Source organism: Chiloscyllium plagiosum, chromosome 15 (genome assembly GCF_004010195.1).
Source record: "Chiloscyllium plagiosum isolate BGI_BamShark_2017 chromosome 15, ASM401019v2, whole genome shotgun sequence".
NCBI classification, from domain to species: Eukaryota; Metazoa; Chordata; class Chondrichthyes; order Orectolobiformes; family Hemiscylliidae; genus Chiloscyllium; species Chiloscyllium plagiosum.
The window spans coordinates 62,106,397-62,123,845 of NC_057724.1; the positions used below are offsets into that span (position 1 = coordinate 62,106,397).

The 17,449-nt window shown below is 41.5% G+C and overlaps 1 protein-coding gene across 1 annotated transcript in view; it reads right to left on the minus strand.

Annotated features, from left to right (window-relative positions):
* The window catches only part of eda (ectodysplasin A), a 265,839-nt gene that overhangs the window by 72,099 nt on the left and 176,291 nt on the right, over window positions 1–17,449 (minus strand). Inside the window, exon 2 of the mRNA XM_043705039.1 lies at window positions 6,543–6,699. Within this exon, the coding sequence (XP_043560974.1) occupies window positions 6,543–6,699 (157 nt within the window). The remainder of the gene's footprint in view (window positions 1–6,542; window positions 6,700–17,449) is intronic.

Below are 17,449 nucleotides of genomic sequence, written 5' to 3' on the forward strand. Positions count from 1 at the left end.
ACAGTGTAAGGAGAGTGCACAGGAATTGTGTAAGGCGAGTGCACAGGAGCAGTGTACACAGAGTGCACGTGAAAAGTGTGAGGAGAGTGCACAGGAACTGCATATGTAGACAGCAAAGGAACAGTGCAGGGAGACTGCAGAGGAAGAGTGCATGGAGACTGCACAGGAACAGTGTGTCGAGAGTGCACAGGAATTGTATATAGTGTGAGTACACAGCAAAAGTGTAAGGAGAATGCACAGGAACATTGTAAGTAGAGTGCACAGGAGCAGTGTACACAGAGTGCACAGGAACAGTGTGAGGAGAGTGCACAGGAACAGCGTGAGAAGAGTGCACAGTAACAGTGTAAGGAGGCTGCACAGGAACCGTGTATGGAGACTGCACAGGAACCGTGTATGGAGACTGCATAGGAACAGTGTAAGGAGAGTGCACAGGAACAGTGTTTGGAGAGTGCACAGGAATTGTGTATAGTGAGTGCATAGGAATAGTATAAGGCGAGTACACAGGAGCAGCATATGTAGACAGCAACGGAACAGTGTATGGAGACTGCACAGAAATAGAGTAAGTTGACTGCACAGGAACAGTGTGAGGAGAGTGCACAGGAACATTGTATAGAGACTGCACAGGAATTGCGTATGGAGACTGCACAGGAACAATGTATAGAGAGTGCACAGGAACAGTATAAGGGGAGTGCAGAGGAAAAATGTATGGAGAGTGCACAGGAACAGTGTAAGGAGACTGCACATGAACAGAGTAAGAAGGCTGCACAGGAACAGTATAAGGGGAGTGCAGAGGAAAAATGTATGGAGAGTGCACAGGAACAGTGTAAGGAGACTGCACAGGAACAGAGTAAGGAGAGTGCACAGGAGCAGTGTACGGAGAGTGCACAGGAACAGTGTAAGAAAACTGCACAGGAACAGTGTGAGGAGAGTGCACAGTAACAGTGTTCGGAGAGTGCACAGGAACAATGTAAGGAGACTGCACATGAACAGTTTAAAGAGACTGCACAGGAACAGTGTATGGTGAGTGCATAGGAAGAGTGTAAGGAGTGTGTACAGGATCAGTGTAAGGACAGTGCACAGGAACAGTGCATGGAGAGTGCACAGGAACAGTGGAAGGAGACTGCACAGGAACAGTGTATGGAGAGTGCAGAGGAACAGTGTAAAGAGACTGTATAGGAACAGTGTAATGAGTCTGCACAGGAACAGTGGAAGGTGAGTGCACAGGAACAGTGTAAGGAGGCTGCACAGGAACGCTGTCAGGAGTCTGCCCAGGAACAGTGTATGGACAGTGCTCAGGAACTGTGTATGGAGAGTGCACAGGAACAGTGTATTGAGTCTGCACAGGAATAGTGTAAGTAGAGTGCACAGGAACAGTGTATAGTGGGCGCACAGGAACAGTGTATGAAGACTGCCCAAGAACAGTGTAAGGAGACTGCACAGGAACAGTGCAAGGAGAGTGCACAGGAACATTGTAAGAAGAGTGCAAAGAACAGTGTAAGAAGAGTGCACAGGAACAGTGTAAGAAGAGTGCACAGAAACAGTGTAAGGAGAGTGCACAGGAACAGTGTATGGAGAGTGCACAGGAACAGTGTATGGAGACTTCACAGGAACAGTGCAAGGAGAGTGCACAGGAACAGTGTAAGAAGAGTGCACAGGAAGAGTGTAAGGAGAGTGCACAGGAATTGTGTGAGGAGAGTGCACAGGGACAGTGTAAGAAGACTGCACAACAACTGTGCAAGGAGAGTGCAAAGAACAGTGTATGGAGAGTGCGCAGGAACAGTGTGAGAAGAGTGGACAGGAACAGTGGAAGTAGAGTGCACAGGAACAGTGTAAGGAGACTGCACAGGAACGCTATCAGGAGTCTGCCCTGGAACAGTGTATGGAGAGTACACAGGAACTGTGTATGGAGAGTGCACAGGAACAGTGTAAGGAGAGTGCACAGGAGCAGCATATGTATGGAGAGTGTATAGGAAGATTGTAAGGACAGTGTAGAGGAACAGTGTAAGGAGAGTGCTCAGGAACAGTGTATGGAGAGTGCACCTGAACAGTGTAAGAAGAGTGCACAGTAACAGTGTGAGGAGAGTGCCTAGGAACAGTGTAAGGAGAGTGTAAGCACTGTGATGGTGAAAAGTGTATTTGTGAGATCTCTGCTTTAACATTAAGTAAAGGCAGTTTGAAAAGAATGAAGATAGGTTTGAATAAAGTGCATTTGGAAAATAGCGTATATGTGGTTTGGTAGAGGTGCCATGCAGACATTTGAAGGGGATATTTCATAATTCTTGGCAAAGGTATATTTCATTCAGAAAGAAAGGCATCAATGACTTTCGGATTTCTTCAGACATTTTCATGCCTTTTCAAGGTTAGTGGTGCCATTCACACATGGTGTGGATTTGCTTTCATCATTTGCTCCATGACTGAATTTTCCACAGCTCTTTGAGATCTTTCCAGAGCAATGCTCTTGTGAACTGTAAACCCTGCTTTGTGTGATATGGTTGGAAATGTGTATGGATCACAAACACAGCTGAATATTTGGTATACCAACATGCTCGAAGACTTGGACAGCATGCAGGCATGGATTGATAAACAACAAGCAACATTTGTGTGACAACTGCAGATATTCACCATTTCCAACCCTGAAACTAACAAATGTATGGTTTGCACTATCATGGTTCCAATTTCATGAACAGCCATCGCAAAATCTAAGGTGAAATCAAACATCAATTTGTCTCTGGCTTCCCAATAAAGGGGTCAGCATGGACGAGTTGTTTCTGTGCTGTACATCTCTATGACTCTGACTAAAAGAGAGAAAACAGGACCAAATTCTAAGGAACATCAAGCATGCTAGATCAGTGAAATGTAGGTTCTTATACAGACAAACGTTTGAGATTAGATGAGGATCTGCAGTTAACACCCTGTCCAAGAAGGAAGCATCAATATCATAGAATCACAGTGTGAAAAGAGGTCCTTTGGCTCATTGCATTCGTACCAGTCATCAAATATCGATCTACGTTAGTTTCAAGGTGTTAGAAGGGAGTCCTCAGAAATGGAAGCCACATTCTCTTGGAAGCATTTGTGCTTTATAGAAATGATGAGTTGTTGAGGAGAAAATAAACATTTACAGCAACGGTAAACATTCTGCATGTTAAAATTGTGCGAAACATTTCCCACAAAGGGTCAGCCACTCCTTCTCCTCTACAGAGTCAATGTCAGAGGTTTCTGATACTCTATGTCAGCATGATTAAGGAGACACCATGTGGCCAGAATAACTAATAACATCTTTGAAACTAAATCTTTCTCATTTGTAGCTTAGATTCAGAAAACTCAGTTGACTCTTGACTGATGTGTGGACTGTGAGTTCTTCCTTTGGTAACTAGTTACTTAATCCTTCTCCTCTCTTTTTCTTGACGTAAACATGGTAAAGAACGTATGAAGCAAATACAGAGAATTCTGGAGAAATACAGAAGTGAAAAAGAATTGTGTTATTCTTGAAATATTAACCCTGCATCTCTCTCTAGATCTGCTGATTTTCTCCAGCGTTTCTCTGTGTTTATTTCAGATTTCCAGCAATGACAACATTTTGCTTTTACTATAAGAATAATGTCTTATAATTCCAAACATCCTGGAGGAAGGTCTTTAAAGTTAGGTGACTGTGATCACCATTAAGGCACATGGAGTGTCAAGATACTTTGCAAGAGCAAATAAGGATATAATATCAATATTACACATCTGCTTATTCTTATATATGACAGCACAGTCTGAAATGAATAACAAGACAATGTTTTGTTAAGAAGATGACAGAATAATGCTCATAAGCAGTAACAGAGAAGAGATAAGACAGTCTGGATTAATATTCAGGAGCTTCAGTGTGTTATGAGGCAGTGACATGTCAAATTATTGTGATAGAAAAACATGACACGGCACCATATTTCTGAAGGCTTTAAGGGCAGATCTCTGGAACATAAATCTGGTGGGAGGGCTAGGAATTAAGCTGGGTTCCACTTCTACTGCACCCCGGCTCCCATTCTGGTTTGGAATAGAATTTCTAGATTTTGGGTTTACGTAGAGATATAGAAAATCCAGAAGTAATCCATTCAGCCCTTTGGGACTGCTCTGCTATTCACTCTGTCCTTGGCTGATCATCCAACTCAATTAGCCTGTTCCTCTTTATCCCCTAGCTGCTTTGATTCCTTTCGCCTTCAGTGCAATATCCAACTTCGTTATGATATCATACAACATTTTCATCTGTGGATGAGAATTCCACAGACTCACCACTCCTTGAGTGAAGAAATTTTTCCTCAGTCCAAAATGGTTTACTCCATATCTTTAGACTGTGACTCCTAGTTCTGGGTACCTCTGTCATAAGAAACATCCTTCCTGGAAATACCTTGTCTAGTCCTGTTGGAATTTTATAAGCTTCTATGAGTTTCCCCTCATATTTCTGACCTCCAGTAAATATATTTCTAACTAATCCAGCCTCTCCTCATACATCAGTCCTGCCATCCCAGGAATCAATCTGGTAAACTAGTGGATGGCACGGTAGCTCAGTGCTTAGTACTGCTGCTTCACAGTGCCAGGGACTCGGTTTGATTCCTGCCTTGGGCGACTGTTCGTGTGGAGTTTGTGCATTCTCCCTCTGTCTGTGTGGGTTTCATCCCACAATCCAAAGATGTGCAGGTCAGGTGAATTGGCCATGCTAAATTGCCCATAGTGTTAGGTGCATGAGTTAGGGATAAATATAGGGTAGGGGAATGGGTCTGGGTGGGTTACTCTTTGGAGGGTTGGTGTGGACTTGTTGGGCCGAAGGGCTTGTTTCCATACTGGAGGGAATATAATCTAAACCTTTACTGCGTTCCCTCCATAGTAAAAACATCCTTCCTCAGATAAGCAGACCAACACTGCACACAATATTGCAGGAGTGGCCTTACCAGGGACTTGTGCTATTGTAGTAAGACATCCCTGTTCCGTTAATGAATGTCCAGTCCCCATATGAAGGAGGCCAATGTGCTGCACTTCGAGAGGGAAGAACTTGAATACTTATAAGTATATGACTACAATTAGAATCATGGCAACTATTCCCAAATCTTTCTACCTTCAGAATGCTGATTTTCCCTGCATTGTTACCAGACCAAGCACTCGATTCCTTTTTTTCAGACATACAATTAAGAGTGCTGAAGGAATAGGTGACAGGTGCACTTGAGAAAAATCTTGCCGCGACTTTTGAGATTGTTGCTAGCTGGATACTGAATAACCATGCATGACCTTGTGAGATTGGGTGGTGCTAACAATGCATGGACACCATCATCCTTGACTGTCACATTTTCATGCCTAATTTATAATGTGTAGAGCCTACTAGACAAGCATAGAACAGAAAGAGTCCTGAAGAACAATTGATCAGAATTAAATGAGCAAACTTAAAACAACCCTTGGCATAAAACTGCTGAGATCAAACTTGTTGAAAAAATTAGAACATCTGTCTACAGAAAGCTCAGAATAATAAGATAGCTCAAGATGTTTGAGGGGTTAGAGGTGTTCTTATAAAGCTCTCAGAAACAGTTCACAGTGATGTCTAACAACAGTAGAATATGATCAAAATCAAATTTTCATGAACTTTAAATCACACTGCAACTAGAGGTTTTTTTCTTTCAGAGGTTTGCAAGTCTTTTGAATTCTCTTCCACAACATGCAGTGGATACGGAATCTTCAAACATTTTTAAGGCAGTGATAATTAGATGCTTGATTACCAAGGGGATGAGAGATTACTAGGGCGATGCGAAGATAGGATGAAGATGAAAATCACATCAGTCATGATCTTACTGAATGGTAAGTGGTGCTTAAAGGGCTGAGTGGCCTAACCTTGTTCCTTGTTGTCTTCTGAACAGATGTGGCATTGCAATTACTACGAGAAGTGAACTCTCTACTGCCTTGACACTTGGTTTGAGGTCACATTATTGCTTGATGCATGAGTGATTTGTTACATCATGAAATATAACATTTGATGAACTAAATGACATAATCTTCTGATTTATTTGACCGACCATTGGTCGAGTGCATGAATCACTGGTATATCAGCAATATCACAGTGGTTATTACAATGTGGAATGTTACCTACAAGTAGATGCTGAACAGAGTTCATGCATTATTTGAAAGGAAAACCTGTTTTGTATCTAAAATGGACAAATAAAAAAAAAACATATGGAGAAAGACAGAACAAATGATAATACAACAAATAGCTCAATTTATCAAACTAGTGATCCTGTTCTCTGTGTACCTCTGTCCATTTTGCATGCAAGGAATAAACAAGGGATCATGCTGATGATGTGGATTGGGAAAGACAATGGTTTAAAGTAAATGCTCAACCACATAGCATATTTTTAAAATTTTACAGTTAATGGATCCTCATTAAAACACAAAAGCAACATAAAATATATATTCAGTATTTATAATTTTTACATTGCAAGTTTAATAAAGGACTCATTGGAAAAATTTTAAAGGTCTCCAGATAGCTCATAGGTTACAGCTTTACTTTAAAGCAAAATCCATACCTGTACCCACGTTCACACCTCTATCCCCTTTAACTGCTTGTTCACCTCTCTCTCCTGGTTCTTTGTTTTGACTTCGTTTCGCCCGATGAACCACTTCTGCTCGATCTTCATGAGGAAGTGCTTGAGTATCTGTGGTGAAGTAATTTAACCGAGGCATCTGGAGAAACAAGAATCAGAGTGACATAATTAGTAAAATACTGAAAACCTCATTTGCAGGTTTGTTTTGCAAGTGAGATTGTTCATTTCCACACTGCCTTGGCAGACATCCCTGAGCTGACGTGCTTACATGCTAGATTTCATCTTCATCCCAACCTGCTGAAACTCATCTACATTGGCAATGCTGACTGCTAGCAACTGGGAGTGTCAGTAAATATTACTCTGTTGCGATCCCCCAATTCCTAAGACTCAAAAATATATCTTGGCTCCCCAAAACCTACAAAAGACTCCCATCTTCTCCACCATGCAATCTGCCTAATCCTACACCTTTTCACAAAGATAATCTTCACTTGCCTAATGCTCGAAGTCAAAGTTTAACTGAACTTTTCTTCCTTTAATTGATATTTCTAGCTTCACCAGCTCCCAAATTGCCTTGAACAAACAGAAGGTGCCAACTCAGGGTGGCATGGAGCCTCTGTGATTAACACTGCTACCTCACAGTGCCAGGGACCCAGGTTCTATCCCACCCTCGGGTGACTGATTGTATGGAGTTTGCACGTTTTCCCAATGTCTATGGGATTTCCTTCGGATGCTCGCACATTCCAGAGATGTGCTGGTTAGGTGAATTGGCCATGCTAAATTACCCATTGTCTCTAGGGATGTGCAGGCTAAGTGGATTAGCCATTGGAAATGTAAGGTTATAGGGTGCGTCTGGGTGGGATCCTCTTTGGAACGTCAGTGTGGGCTTGATGGGCCAAATGGCCTGTTTCCACAGGGAAGGGATTCTATGATTTTAACTTGTGGAAACTGACCTTAAAATTGCAACGTCACCACTATAATTAATCGTAGATTCATTTCTCTCAATCTTCTGCTGATGCTTAATCTGATCCTTAACAGTTTCTGCGTTTGCCTTTGCACTTGCACATATTTATTATAGCGCCTCACTGGTCCTTGAATTCTAGGTCAGTCTTAGACAATAATTTGTCATTGAACTTTGCCAACAAAATACGACTCGCTTTGATGACTGCACCCTTTTGCATCTGATTGCATCATTAATCATTATCCAGTACTGCTGTGTCATTGGACCCTTCCGACTACTCTATCCAACTGTGCTGTCATAGAGTCATAAAGATGTACAGCATGGAAACAGACTCTTCGGTCCAAACTGTCCATGCTGACCAGATATCCCAACCCAATCTAGTCCCAAAAGACTTTGTCTATTTATCCTATCCATGCCCCTCATAATTTTGTAAACCTCTATGAAGTCACCCCTCAGCTTCCGATGCTCCAAGGAAAACAGTCCCAGCCTGTTCAGCCTCTCCCTGTAGCTCAGATCCTCCAACCCTCCTCCTCCTTCCTACAGTCTGACTTATTCGGTGTTAGCTCATGCAGGCAACTGAGGTTTTCCCTGCTGGCTGGAGAGACGCATATCTCTTTCATATGATAAGTTGGATCTATTGGGATAAAGAGGGTGAAACTCTGTCATTGAAAGGAGCTGACTAAACACAGAGGCCTGTGGCTCTCCACTGTAGGCAACACCAGTGAATGGGATAGCAGACAACGGTAATTCAGCCAGGGTGGCCGAGAGAGCACAGATGACTGATGAGGGAGGGTCAGATGGGGTAACGGGATTGGGATGAAGGTAGAGATTGGGGGAGGATGTCATGATAACAAGGGCAGGTCTCTTGCTGAGCCCTCATTTTTTTGACATTGTGTTGAGGCAACCTTGACTGAGATGTACCCCTACCCTCCAAATCTCTTCCTGGGAGTGGCTTTAAGGCTAGGTGTTGGCAACGAGGCCACTCACTGCTGAATATCAACAGTGGCTCAATGGTATCAGCAACTGATACCATGTTCCTCAAAGACTGTCTGCTAGCTTTATCACCTTAGTCTTAATCTAATTTGAGGTGTCATGATATGGAGGTGCCAGTGTTGGACTGGCATGGACAAAGTTAAAAATCTCACAACACTGTGAGGCACTGCCTCAAAAGCTAGTGCTTCCAATTAAACCTGTTGGACTATAACCTGGTGTTGTGAGATTTTTAACCTAATTCAAGGTGAGAAGTTAGGGGAAATCTCAAACTGTATGCGACATACCCTATTTAATGCCTCCTGCCTCCAAACTTACCAGGGTCAAAGTTATTAACTCACTCTGACACACAGCTACATGCCCACCACAATCCCTGGTCCATCTGTCACAATTCTCCTACTAACACCATCCCTTTTCTGCTTCAAGGCAGGTTTTTTTTTCCATTAGATTGTATGGTAATAATTTTCCTTGTTCATATTTGAAGCCATTGTCCTCAATATTCCAAGTCTATAAAAAGAATCCAGATTTCTACCATCTGCCAGTCAAATTGAAAAGTGTTAATTCAGCACAGATTGTGTCAGAAACCAAAGAACTCCAGGCATGAGTGAAATAATTACTTGCTACTTTAACCATCTGAACCCCAACATGCAGTCCTCTTCACACTGGATGGAGTGTGAAACCTGGGTCTCAAAACTGATTTCAAGGCAACCCATTTTCAAATGTTTGATTCTCAATCAGCACTGGTTGTTGACATAATTAAAGTTAAAACAAAAACACACAACACCAGGTTATAATCCAACAGGTTTATTTGGAAGTACAAGCTTTCGGAGCGTTGCTCCTTCATCATGTTAACATCATGGACAACCATTCCAGAAGTCAAGGCTGCCACAAGGCTATTTGTTAACTTGGATGAGCCTTCTTTCTCTCTCCAATACTCCAGGATACATTTGTAGAAGTGATAAGACAGTGGTGAGGTGCAAGCAAGGTCAAAAGGTAAGCAAGTTGCAGGATCTCAGGAATGAGCTTAGAAAGGGAGGTAACGTGGAGATTCACTTTCTATGAGGCGAGATCAAGCAGTAGATGAAAGTTATAAACAGTACGTTTATCTTGATTTACCTTAATACATAAAAAAAGCTGCAGATTGTTCAAAAAATTTGAATGATTAAAAAAATGTTATACATATTGTTACGCCTGAGGAGTGAGTAATCTTTCTCTAATCCTATTTCTCTATCGGTGAAAACATAAAGGTAATAGTTTTATCCAGTTGCCTATAAGGGCAATCATATGTTTTTGCTACATTAGACTTAAAAATTAAAAAAAAACTAAATATGCTGAAACACACACAAATAAACAAACAAACACACACAATATGTAAAAGGAAAACATGGATTGCTTTTACAGGATATCATTTTGGGAAAAACACACTTTTGGCAAATAAGTCTTAGTTCTTGAAGGTTTAAAGGTTAGTACTTGAAACAAAAACTGATAATGCTGGAAAACTGTGCAAATCTACCAGCCTCTTTGGAGAGAAAGCAGGGAGACTCTTCAGAACAGGTTTGAGATGTTCAAATAGAAGCCATGAGTTGCGAGAATTGTCTCTGGGATCTTAGCAATTGTAGTTTGTTCTGGAAACACAGCATTGAGAACTCTTTCGGTTACTCTTTAAAAGGACAATAAAATTTCAGGAACAGGGTACATGAGCTGAGGAACCTGTTCCCCAATTGAAAAATCCAGCCATCTCCAAGCTAGCAAAACATTATCCACACAATACACCCATTAAAACCAAGTACAACTAGGGTGGCATGATGGCTCAATGGTTAGTACTGTTACCTCACAATGCCAGGGACCTGGGTTTGATTCCTGCCTCGGGCAACTGTCTGTGTGGAGTTTGCATGTTCTCCCTGTTTCTGTGTGGGTTTCCTCCCACAATCCAAGCCCAGGTGAATTGACCATAGTGTTAGGTGTATTAGTTAGGGGTAAATGTAGGGGAATGGATCTGGGTGGGTTACGCTTCAGAGGGGTATAGTGTGGACTTGTTGAGCCGAAAGGAATCTAAATCTGAAATAAAAAGCGTTTCTCCCTTAAGTGAGTTCAAGCAACCAAGACTAGCAATTATCTGGAATCATGTTGGATTCTAAGAAATGCCTTGTTAGAAAAAGTTCAAAGTGTCTTTTAAAACAAAAACCCAAGTATCTCCATAATCCTTCAGATTCAAGTCCACAAAAAATATTAAATATAAACCCATTATAACCATGTTACAAAGTCAAATGTTACCAGTAAAGCACCCACAGAACAAACTAATGGAACAGAGTAGCACCACTCTAACAATATCCCATGCAAACAAGTCATGCAGTCCAATGTCTCATATAACATTGGGAAATGATGTTGGAACAATAGCACTGGTGCTCAAACTTTTGCAATAAGTTATATAAATGTACATATAAATATTTAATTCTGATCACTGCACATGTATTAAATATCTAGACACTTCACTGAAATTATAAATTGCTAAACAGAAACAGGAAGTCTAAGATTGGTGTCTTGCACACATCAGGACTGAAATGCAAGAAAATCAATTTTAGAAATGAACAGCAATTTATACAGCATGAAAAGTTAGAATGCTGGTAGGAATTGCATGTCTTCACAGCCTCTGCCTTATTGAAAAAAATATTTTGCCCACAAAGAATTGGGTCTGTGTGTGAATATATGTAGATGCTATCAAATATAAATATAGTGAAGTGCAAGCACAACTGAGTCATCGATTAGTTTCTGATGTAATTTTTAAACACAGTCCTTTATTTAGTAAATGTCATCTAACAGCAGAATCACATCTAATGATGAACAATGTGACCTGAGGTTTGCAAGCACAAGATGGTTCAGCATTGTCAGTACATTACCTCCTGCAGATAAGTCAAAGGTGTAGTGATTGTAATGCAGTCAGCCATGGGGTGCCTCACAGAATATGAGTTCCCTGATTGCAGCTGTTAATCTGGCCCAATCAGGGAGTCCTGGCTGACAGATAAGAACAGGCATGGCAGACATCCTGTTCACTCTGAGGGCTGGCTCTGAAGGTGCTGGATCATTGTCAAGGACTCTCCATGTGTAAATAAAGGGTGACTTAATGATGGGAAACTGGCTTCTGAGGAGTTTTTTCCAAAAAAAATGTGTTTGTGGTGACCATTATGCCAGTTACTAAGATATACAGTTTACATTTGCAACAGCACAACAGCACTGAAACTCATATACCACAATATTATGATCTACTGCTAAATATATATACAATGTTACAACATGATGCAGATACTCATCATTCTGGAGAGATACCAGCTTTCAATACTTAGGAAACATTTACCACGAAATGAAATTGATCCTCAGTGGCACTGAAATTATTTCAACGAGTAATTGGAAATTCAAATTTCTTGCCATGTGATTGCACCCAAGCAGTGAGTGGGCTATTTAATCATCAGTCGCAGTCAGAATAGGAATACTGTGCTTGACTGAGAATAAGAACATTTGAAGGAACCTGAAAAACAAATCTAACTTGGTCGGCAGTTAAGTGATCCAAACTGCGCATCTATCCGCTGCAGTGGGATGAATGTTTACTGCTCATGCTGATGCTTGAGGAGAATTAAAACCCCACTAATAAAACCACAGCTCGCTAAACTCCCAGCTAGAGTACACCAGAAGTTTCATTTTCGAAGGTTTGGAATTGATTGGGCAGCCCTGCATTGGTTGTGAAGTCACAACGAGGTAACGCCTCACTATGACTGGATTGGGAGTTTTTTTGCACTTGTTACTGCCAACTAATCATACGATGGATTTCTTAAAGAATGCTGAGTTTGAATTCTGATTTTTTAAAAAGTTTGTTTTGGCACCCTTGCTGCTCTATGTGACTGACAAGTTCAGTTAGTAGTCATGATGCCCCCTAATATTCCATTTTCCATCTTCCATTCTAATATGTTAGATGTGGAATGACATCATGTTACTGTGCATCCATAAAGGTGGTAAAATCAGTATAATGTTCTACACACTTAGAAGTTGCAAAACAGAACAGAACCTTAAAGGAGCATGTTGCCAATATATGTAAAGCTGTAGGTTTACCCTCAGGTTGTCCTTTATGGTATTTATGCGAGCAATCTAAAAAGTGAAACACATTCAGTATGTTGCGGTTTATTTCAGAATTACTACAAACTAAAGAACTGGTGTTTACAAGTGAAATCATTTGTACTGCAAGAAAATAAATCTGCTTTAAATCAACCTTAGATCAGCGAGATTAGCGGGAAAAGAAATCCCACCGGGTAGCAACAGAAAATGCGAGATATGTTCAGCATATCATGCACCATTTGTGAAAAGAGAAAAGTAGAGAAATAGAGTAAATTTTAACCCCAAAAAACAGGTGGAATCACTTTTGGTGAGATGAGAACATTTTTAAAATCACAATTTCAACCCCAAACTCAGCCCCAGCCTGTGCTTAACAGAAATGGATCTTGGGACAATTAAAGATCCCTCTCCCAGGGGTTGGCCTTTTAAATATTACCATGTGGTTGGGAACATCCCATTAGACTTCCTTTACAAATTTATCGCAGGCGTCAGAATAGCTGGGATCTCATGGGAGGAGAGCTCAGCCCAAGGCCCTTACAGCGCTGCTTGTGGCTCGATTCAAGCAGGAATGCTTCGCATAGTTTCCCCTCCAAGACTGTCAATCCCAAATTTACATGCTCCTCTTGAATTGGTCTCCCAACTATCCACCTCTCCAAACAGAAGATTGGAGCCAACCGTTCACTGTATCATGGATTATAAATGCTGCAGGTGATTAAACTAAGGAACTGGCAAGTGTGGTGATAAGAATGAATAAGAGGTATGAATGAGAAGATGGTAGTAGAATACTAAAAATGGATTGGCAATCCACAGGTCCAGAAAATGCTGCAAATACTTCAGTTTAAATCCCACTTCAGAAGCTGGTGGAATTTAAGTTCATTTCATACATTCAGAACTTAAAAGCTAGGGGATGTAATAATGACCATAACACCCAGCACTGGCTTTCATTTTTAAAAATCTAAATGTTTCATGGGTTAATTTTTAGGAAAGAAATCTACTAAACTTAACATTGTGCCAGATCCACAGCAATGTGGTTGACTTGTAATTATCTTCTGAAATAACTTAGCAAACTATTCTGTTCATGGGCAATCTGGGATAGGCTACAAATTCTGCCCGCACCAGATACACACATTCTCTGAGAGAATAAAACCATCTTGATCATCTTTGGGGGTGGTACTTATGAAGCAATTTTGTTAACTTTCCCTCAAGAAATTAAATCATTTTAATAACTGGGGTAGAAGCCATTCAGAGGATAAGATTAAACATGTATATGGCCCAATGGGTTTAATGAGTTTCTTGAGCATTTTGTTGCTTTATGCTATTTTTATGCGACTTGATTACTATAATTGCCAGGATTAGCCCTGAAATATTAAATGCAATGTATTAAATTCACGAAGCAATTTTCTGATCATCTTTTTCATCCTCCCTGAGAATTCATTCCAATTTTTGTCTCGTTTCTTAGACCACCTTCGGTCTTGATTATGGGAAGGAGTAAAGGTTATAGATTATGGGTAATCCTCATTTAATTGATCTTGATAGTTGTGAAAAAGTGAGCAAACATGGTCTGTATTTGTGAAGGGGGTGGGGGGTGGAGGCAGAGAAGACACAGATCTCCTGGGAATGTAGAGGTCTTGCTGAATTCATCAATAGATCTCATTATCTTTCTTTTGAAGAAAACATCCCTGGTTTTATGTTGCATCCCACTCAACAACCTACTTGATTGATGGATTTTTTTTGTTGTTACATGTACCAAGATAAAGGCTGCCCCCTCCACAGATCACTTCAGCTCTGATGAAGAGTTATATAGACTCGAAACATTAGCTGACTTTCTCTCTGTGGATGCTGCCTGACCTGCTGTGATCTTCAGCAGTTTTTGTTTTCAGGACAATGAAAATTGTTGTTTTGCATGCTATACAAGTAGATCGTAGCATACAAAGTGCATTGGTGTAGTGCACAGCACAGGATACCAGGCTAAAGCCATGGAGAAGGTGCAGAGAAAGATCAGAATTAACAGTGGAGAGGTATGTTCAAAAGTCTGATAGCAGATAGGAGACACTGTACTCGAATCTCCAAAAATGGAGGTGGTATTTCAATAATATCACTGCAAGCCTTATCCAAGGAAATACCCAATATCCAGCACAGTTAAAACAGAAAGAACAGCACTCAAAAATTTTTCATGCTCCCTCCACTTCTGCCTTCACTTCTCATTTGATGTGTTGGGATTAAAATTGCACTTTATACAGGTTAAATATTAGTAGAAAAAAAGTGCCATCCAATGGCAAATTCCATCTAAAAGGATGGCATTTCAAGATTTGATTAGAATAGATCATAATAGGAAGTGTTCTGGGTAAATCATAAGTTACCTTTAATTCAGTTACTTATTAAGACATTTCACAAATGATCAAATATGAAGCGATGATTTAAATTTTATTGTCTATAACAACCAAAATAAGACCCCTCAAGTAAGTAAATAAAGCCTCACAACCCACCCTGGCTATTACGCAATTAATGGTGGAATCTGGCCAGGATTCCAATCAAAGATAGATTAGAGTGGTGCTGGAAAAGCACAGCAGGTCAGGCAGCATCCGAGGAGCAGGAAAATAAGAGCATAAGCCCTTTCGGGCTCGATTTTCCTGCTCCTTGGTTGCTGCCTGACCTGCTGTGCTTTTCCAGCACCACTCTAATCTTGACTTTGAGCTCCAGCATCTGCAGTCCTCACTTTCACCTTCCAATCAAAGATGTCTGCCTCCAAGCATTCAGGGTTCGAGAATTATGCGAAGTTGTTCTCCGGAGTTCTGCTAAAGGTGATGTTTTGGTGTTCGATTCTTACACAGATTTTTGTCCTTCAGGTCATTATTGATGATTCTTTAAGTTGGCGAGTTGTGAGAAGATTTGTAGCTCAGGTTGAGGTTCTGGATGTAGGTTTGCTCGCCGAGCTGGAAGGTTCATTTCCAGCCGTTTCGTCACCCAACTAAGTAACATCTTCAGTGGGCGTCATTCAAAGCAGTGTACATGATTCCTGCTTTCTATTTATATGTTTGGGTTTTTTTTGGGTTGAGGTGATGTTATTTTCTGTGGTGATGTCATTTCCTGTTCTTTTTCTCAGGGGGTGGTAGATGGGGTCTAACTCAATGTGTTTGTTGATAAGAGTTCCAGTTGGAGTTAGACCTCATCTATCACCCCCCTGAGAAAAAGAACAGGATATTACATCACCACAGGAAATAACGTCACCACAGGAAATAACATCACCAATCCAAAGAAACCCAAGCATATAAATAGAAAGCAGGAATCATGTACACTGCTTCGCCTGAGGCCCACTGAAGATGTTGCCTAGTAGGGTGACGAAACATCTAGGAATGAACCTCCCAGCTCAGCGAGCAAACCTACATCCAGATTCTTTAACTTCTTTCCTCCAAACTATTGCAAGTCTGCAGCTTGCCTTCTTATCAAAATTAGCTTCCTTGTTCCATTTGGCCTTAACTATCTATTTGAAGACTCAGTTTTCTTTCAGTTAACTCTTTAAATTCTTCTGCAGCACAATCAGTTATCCTCGGAGCAACAAAACATCCAGTTTATTAAGCATGTGTCAAAGCAATTTTGTTTATGTAATCTCACCAAGGCATGGCGAATTGCTTTCAGTCTCTATGTAACAGCTTGTTTCTTAACAATTTATTCCAGATAGTTATTGCTGCTTCTTTTGAGTATAACAGTTTATCTCTTGTTGATTCTTTCAATCCATGAACAGTTATTAAAGTTCTGAAGTCTATACTATCACAGAAAGCTGCCATAATGGAAGTTGCAAGTAATTTCAGATCCCTATTACCAAATATGTGTATCTAATCAATCAATTTGGAGTAGTGTTTAAAAAATTTCCTTCAGAAATCAACATATGACATTAGATTCTGGATCAGTGGTGCTGGAAGAGCACAGCAATTCAGGCAGCATCCGACGAGCAGCAAAATCGACGTTTCGGGCAAAAGCCCTTCATCAGGAATAAAGGCAGAGAGCCTGAAGCGTGGAGAGATAAGCTAGAGGAGGGTGGAGGTGGGGAGAAAGTAGCATAGTGTACAATAGGTGAGTGGGGGAGGAGATGAAGGTGATAGGTCAGGGAGGAGAGGGTGGAGTGGATAGGTGGAAAAGGAGCTAGGCAGGTCGGACAAGTCCGGACAGGTCAAGGGGACAGTGCGGGCTGGAAATTTGAAACTAGGATGAGGTGGGGGAAGGGGAAATGAGGAAGCTCATTGATGCCCTGGGGTTGAAGTGTTCCGAGGCGGAAGATGAGGCATTCTTCCTCCAGACGTCTGGTGGGGAGGGAGCGGCGGTGAAGGAGGCCCAGGACCTCCATGTCCTCGGCAGAGTGGGAGGGGGAGTTGAAATGTTGGGCCACGGGGCGATTTGGTTGATTGGTGTGGGTGTCTCAGAGATGGTCCCTATAGCACTTTGCTAGGAGGCGCATCGGGAGCAACGGATACAATAAATGATATTAGTGGATGTGCAGGTAAAACTTTGATGGATGTAGAAGGCTCCTTTAGGGCCTTGGATAGAGGTGAGGGAGGAGGTGTGGGCACAGGTTTTACAGTTCCTGCGGTGGCAGGGGAAAGTGCCAGGATGGGAGGGTGGGTCATGGGGGGGGCGTGGACCTGACCAGGTAGTCACGGAGGGAAAGGTCTTTGTGGAAGGCGGTTAGGGGTGGGGAGGGAAATATATCCCTGGGTCTTTTTGGAGGTGGCGGAAATGACAGTGGATGATTTGGTTTATGCGGAGGTTTGTAGGGTGGAAGGTGAGCACCAGGGGCATTCTGTCCTTGTAACGGTTGGAGGGGTGGGGTCTGAGGGCGGAGGTG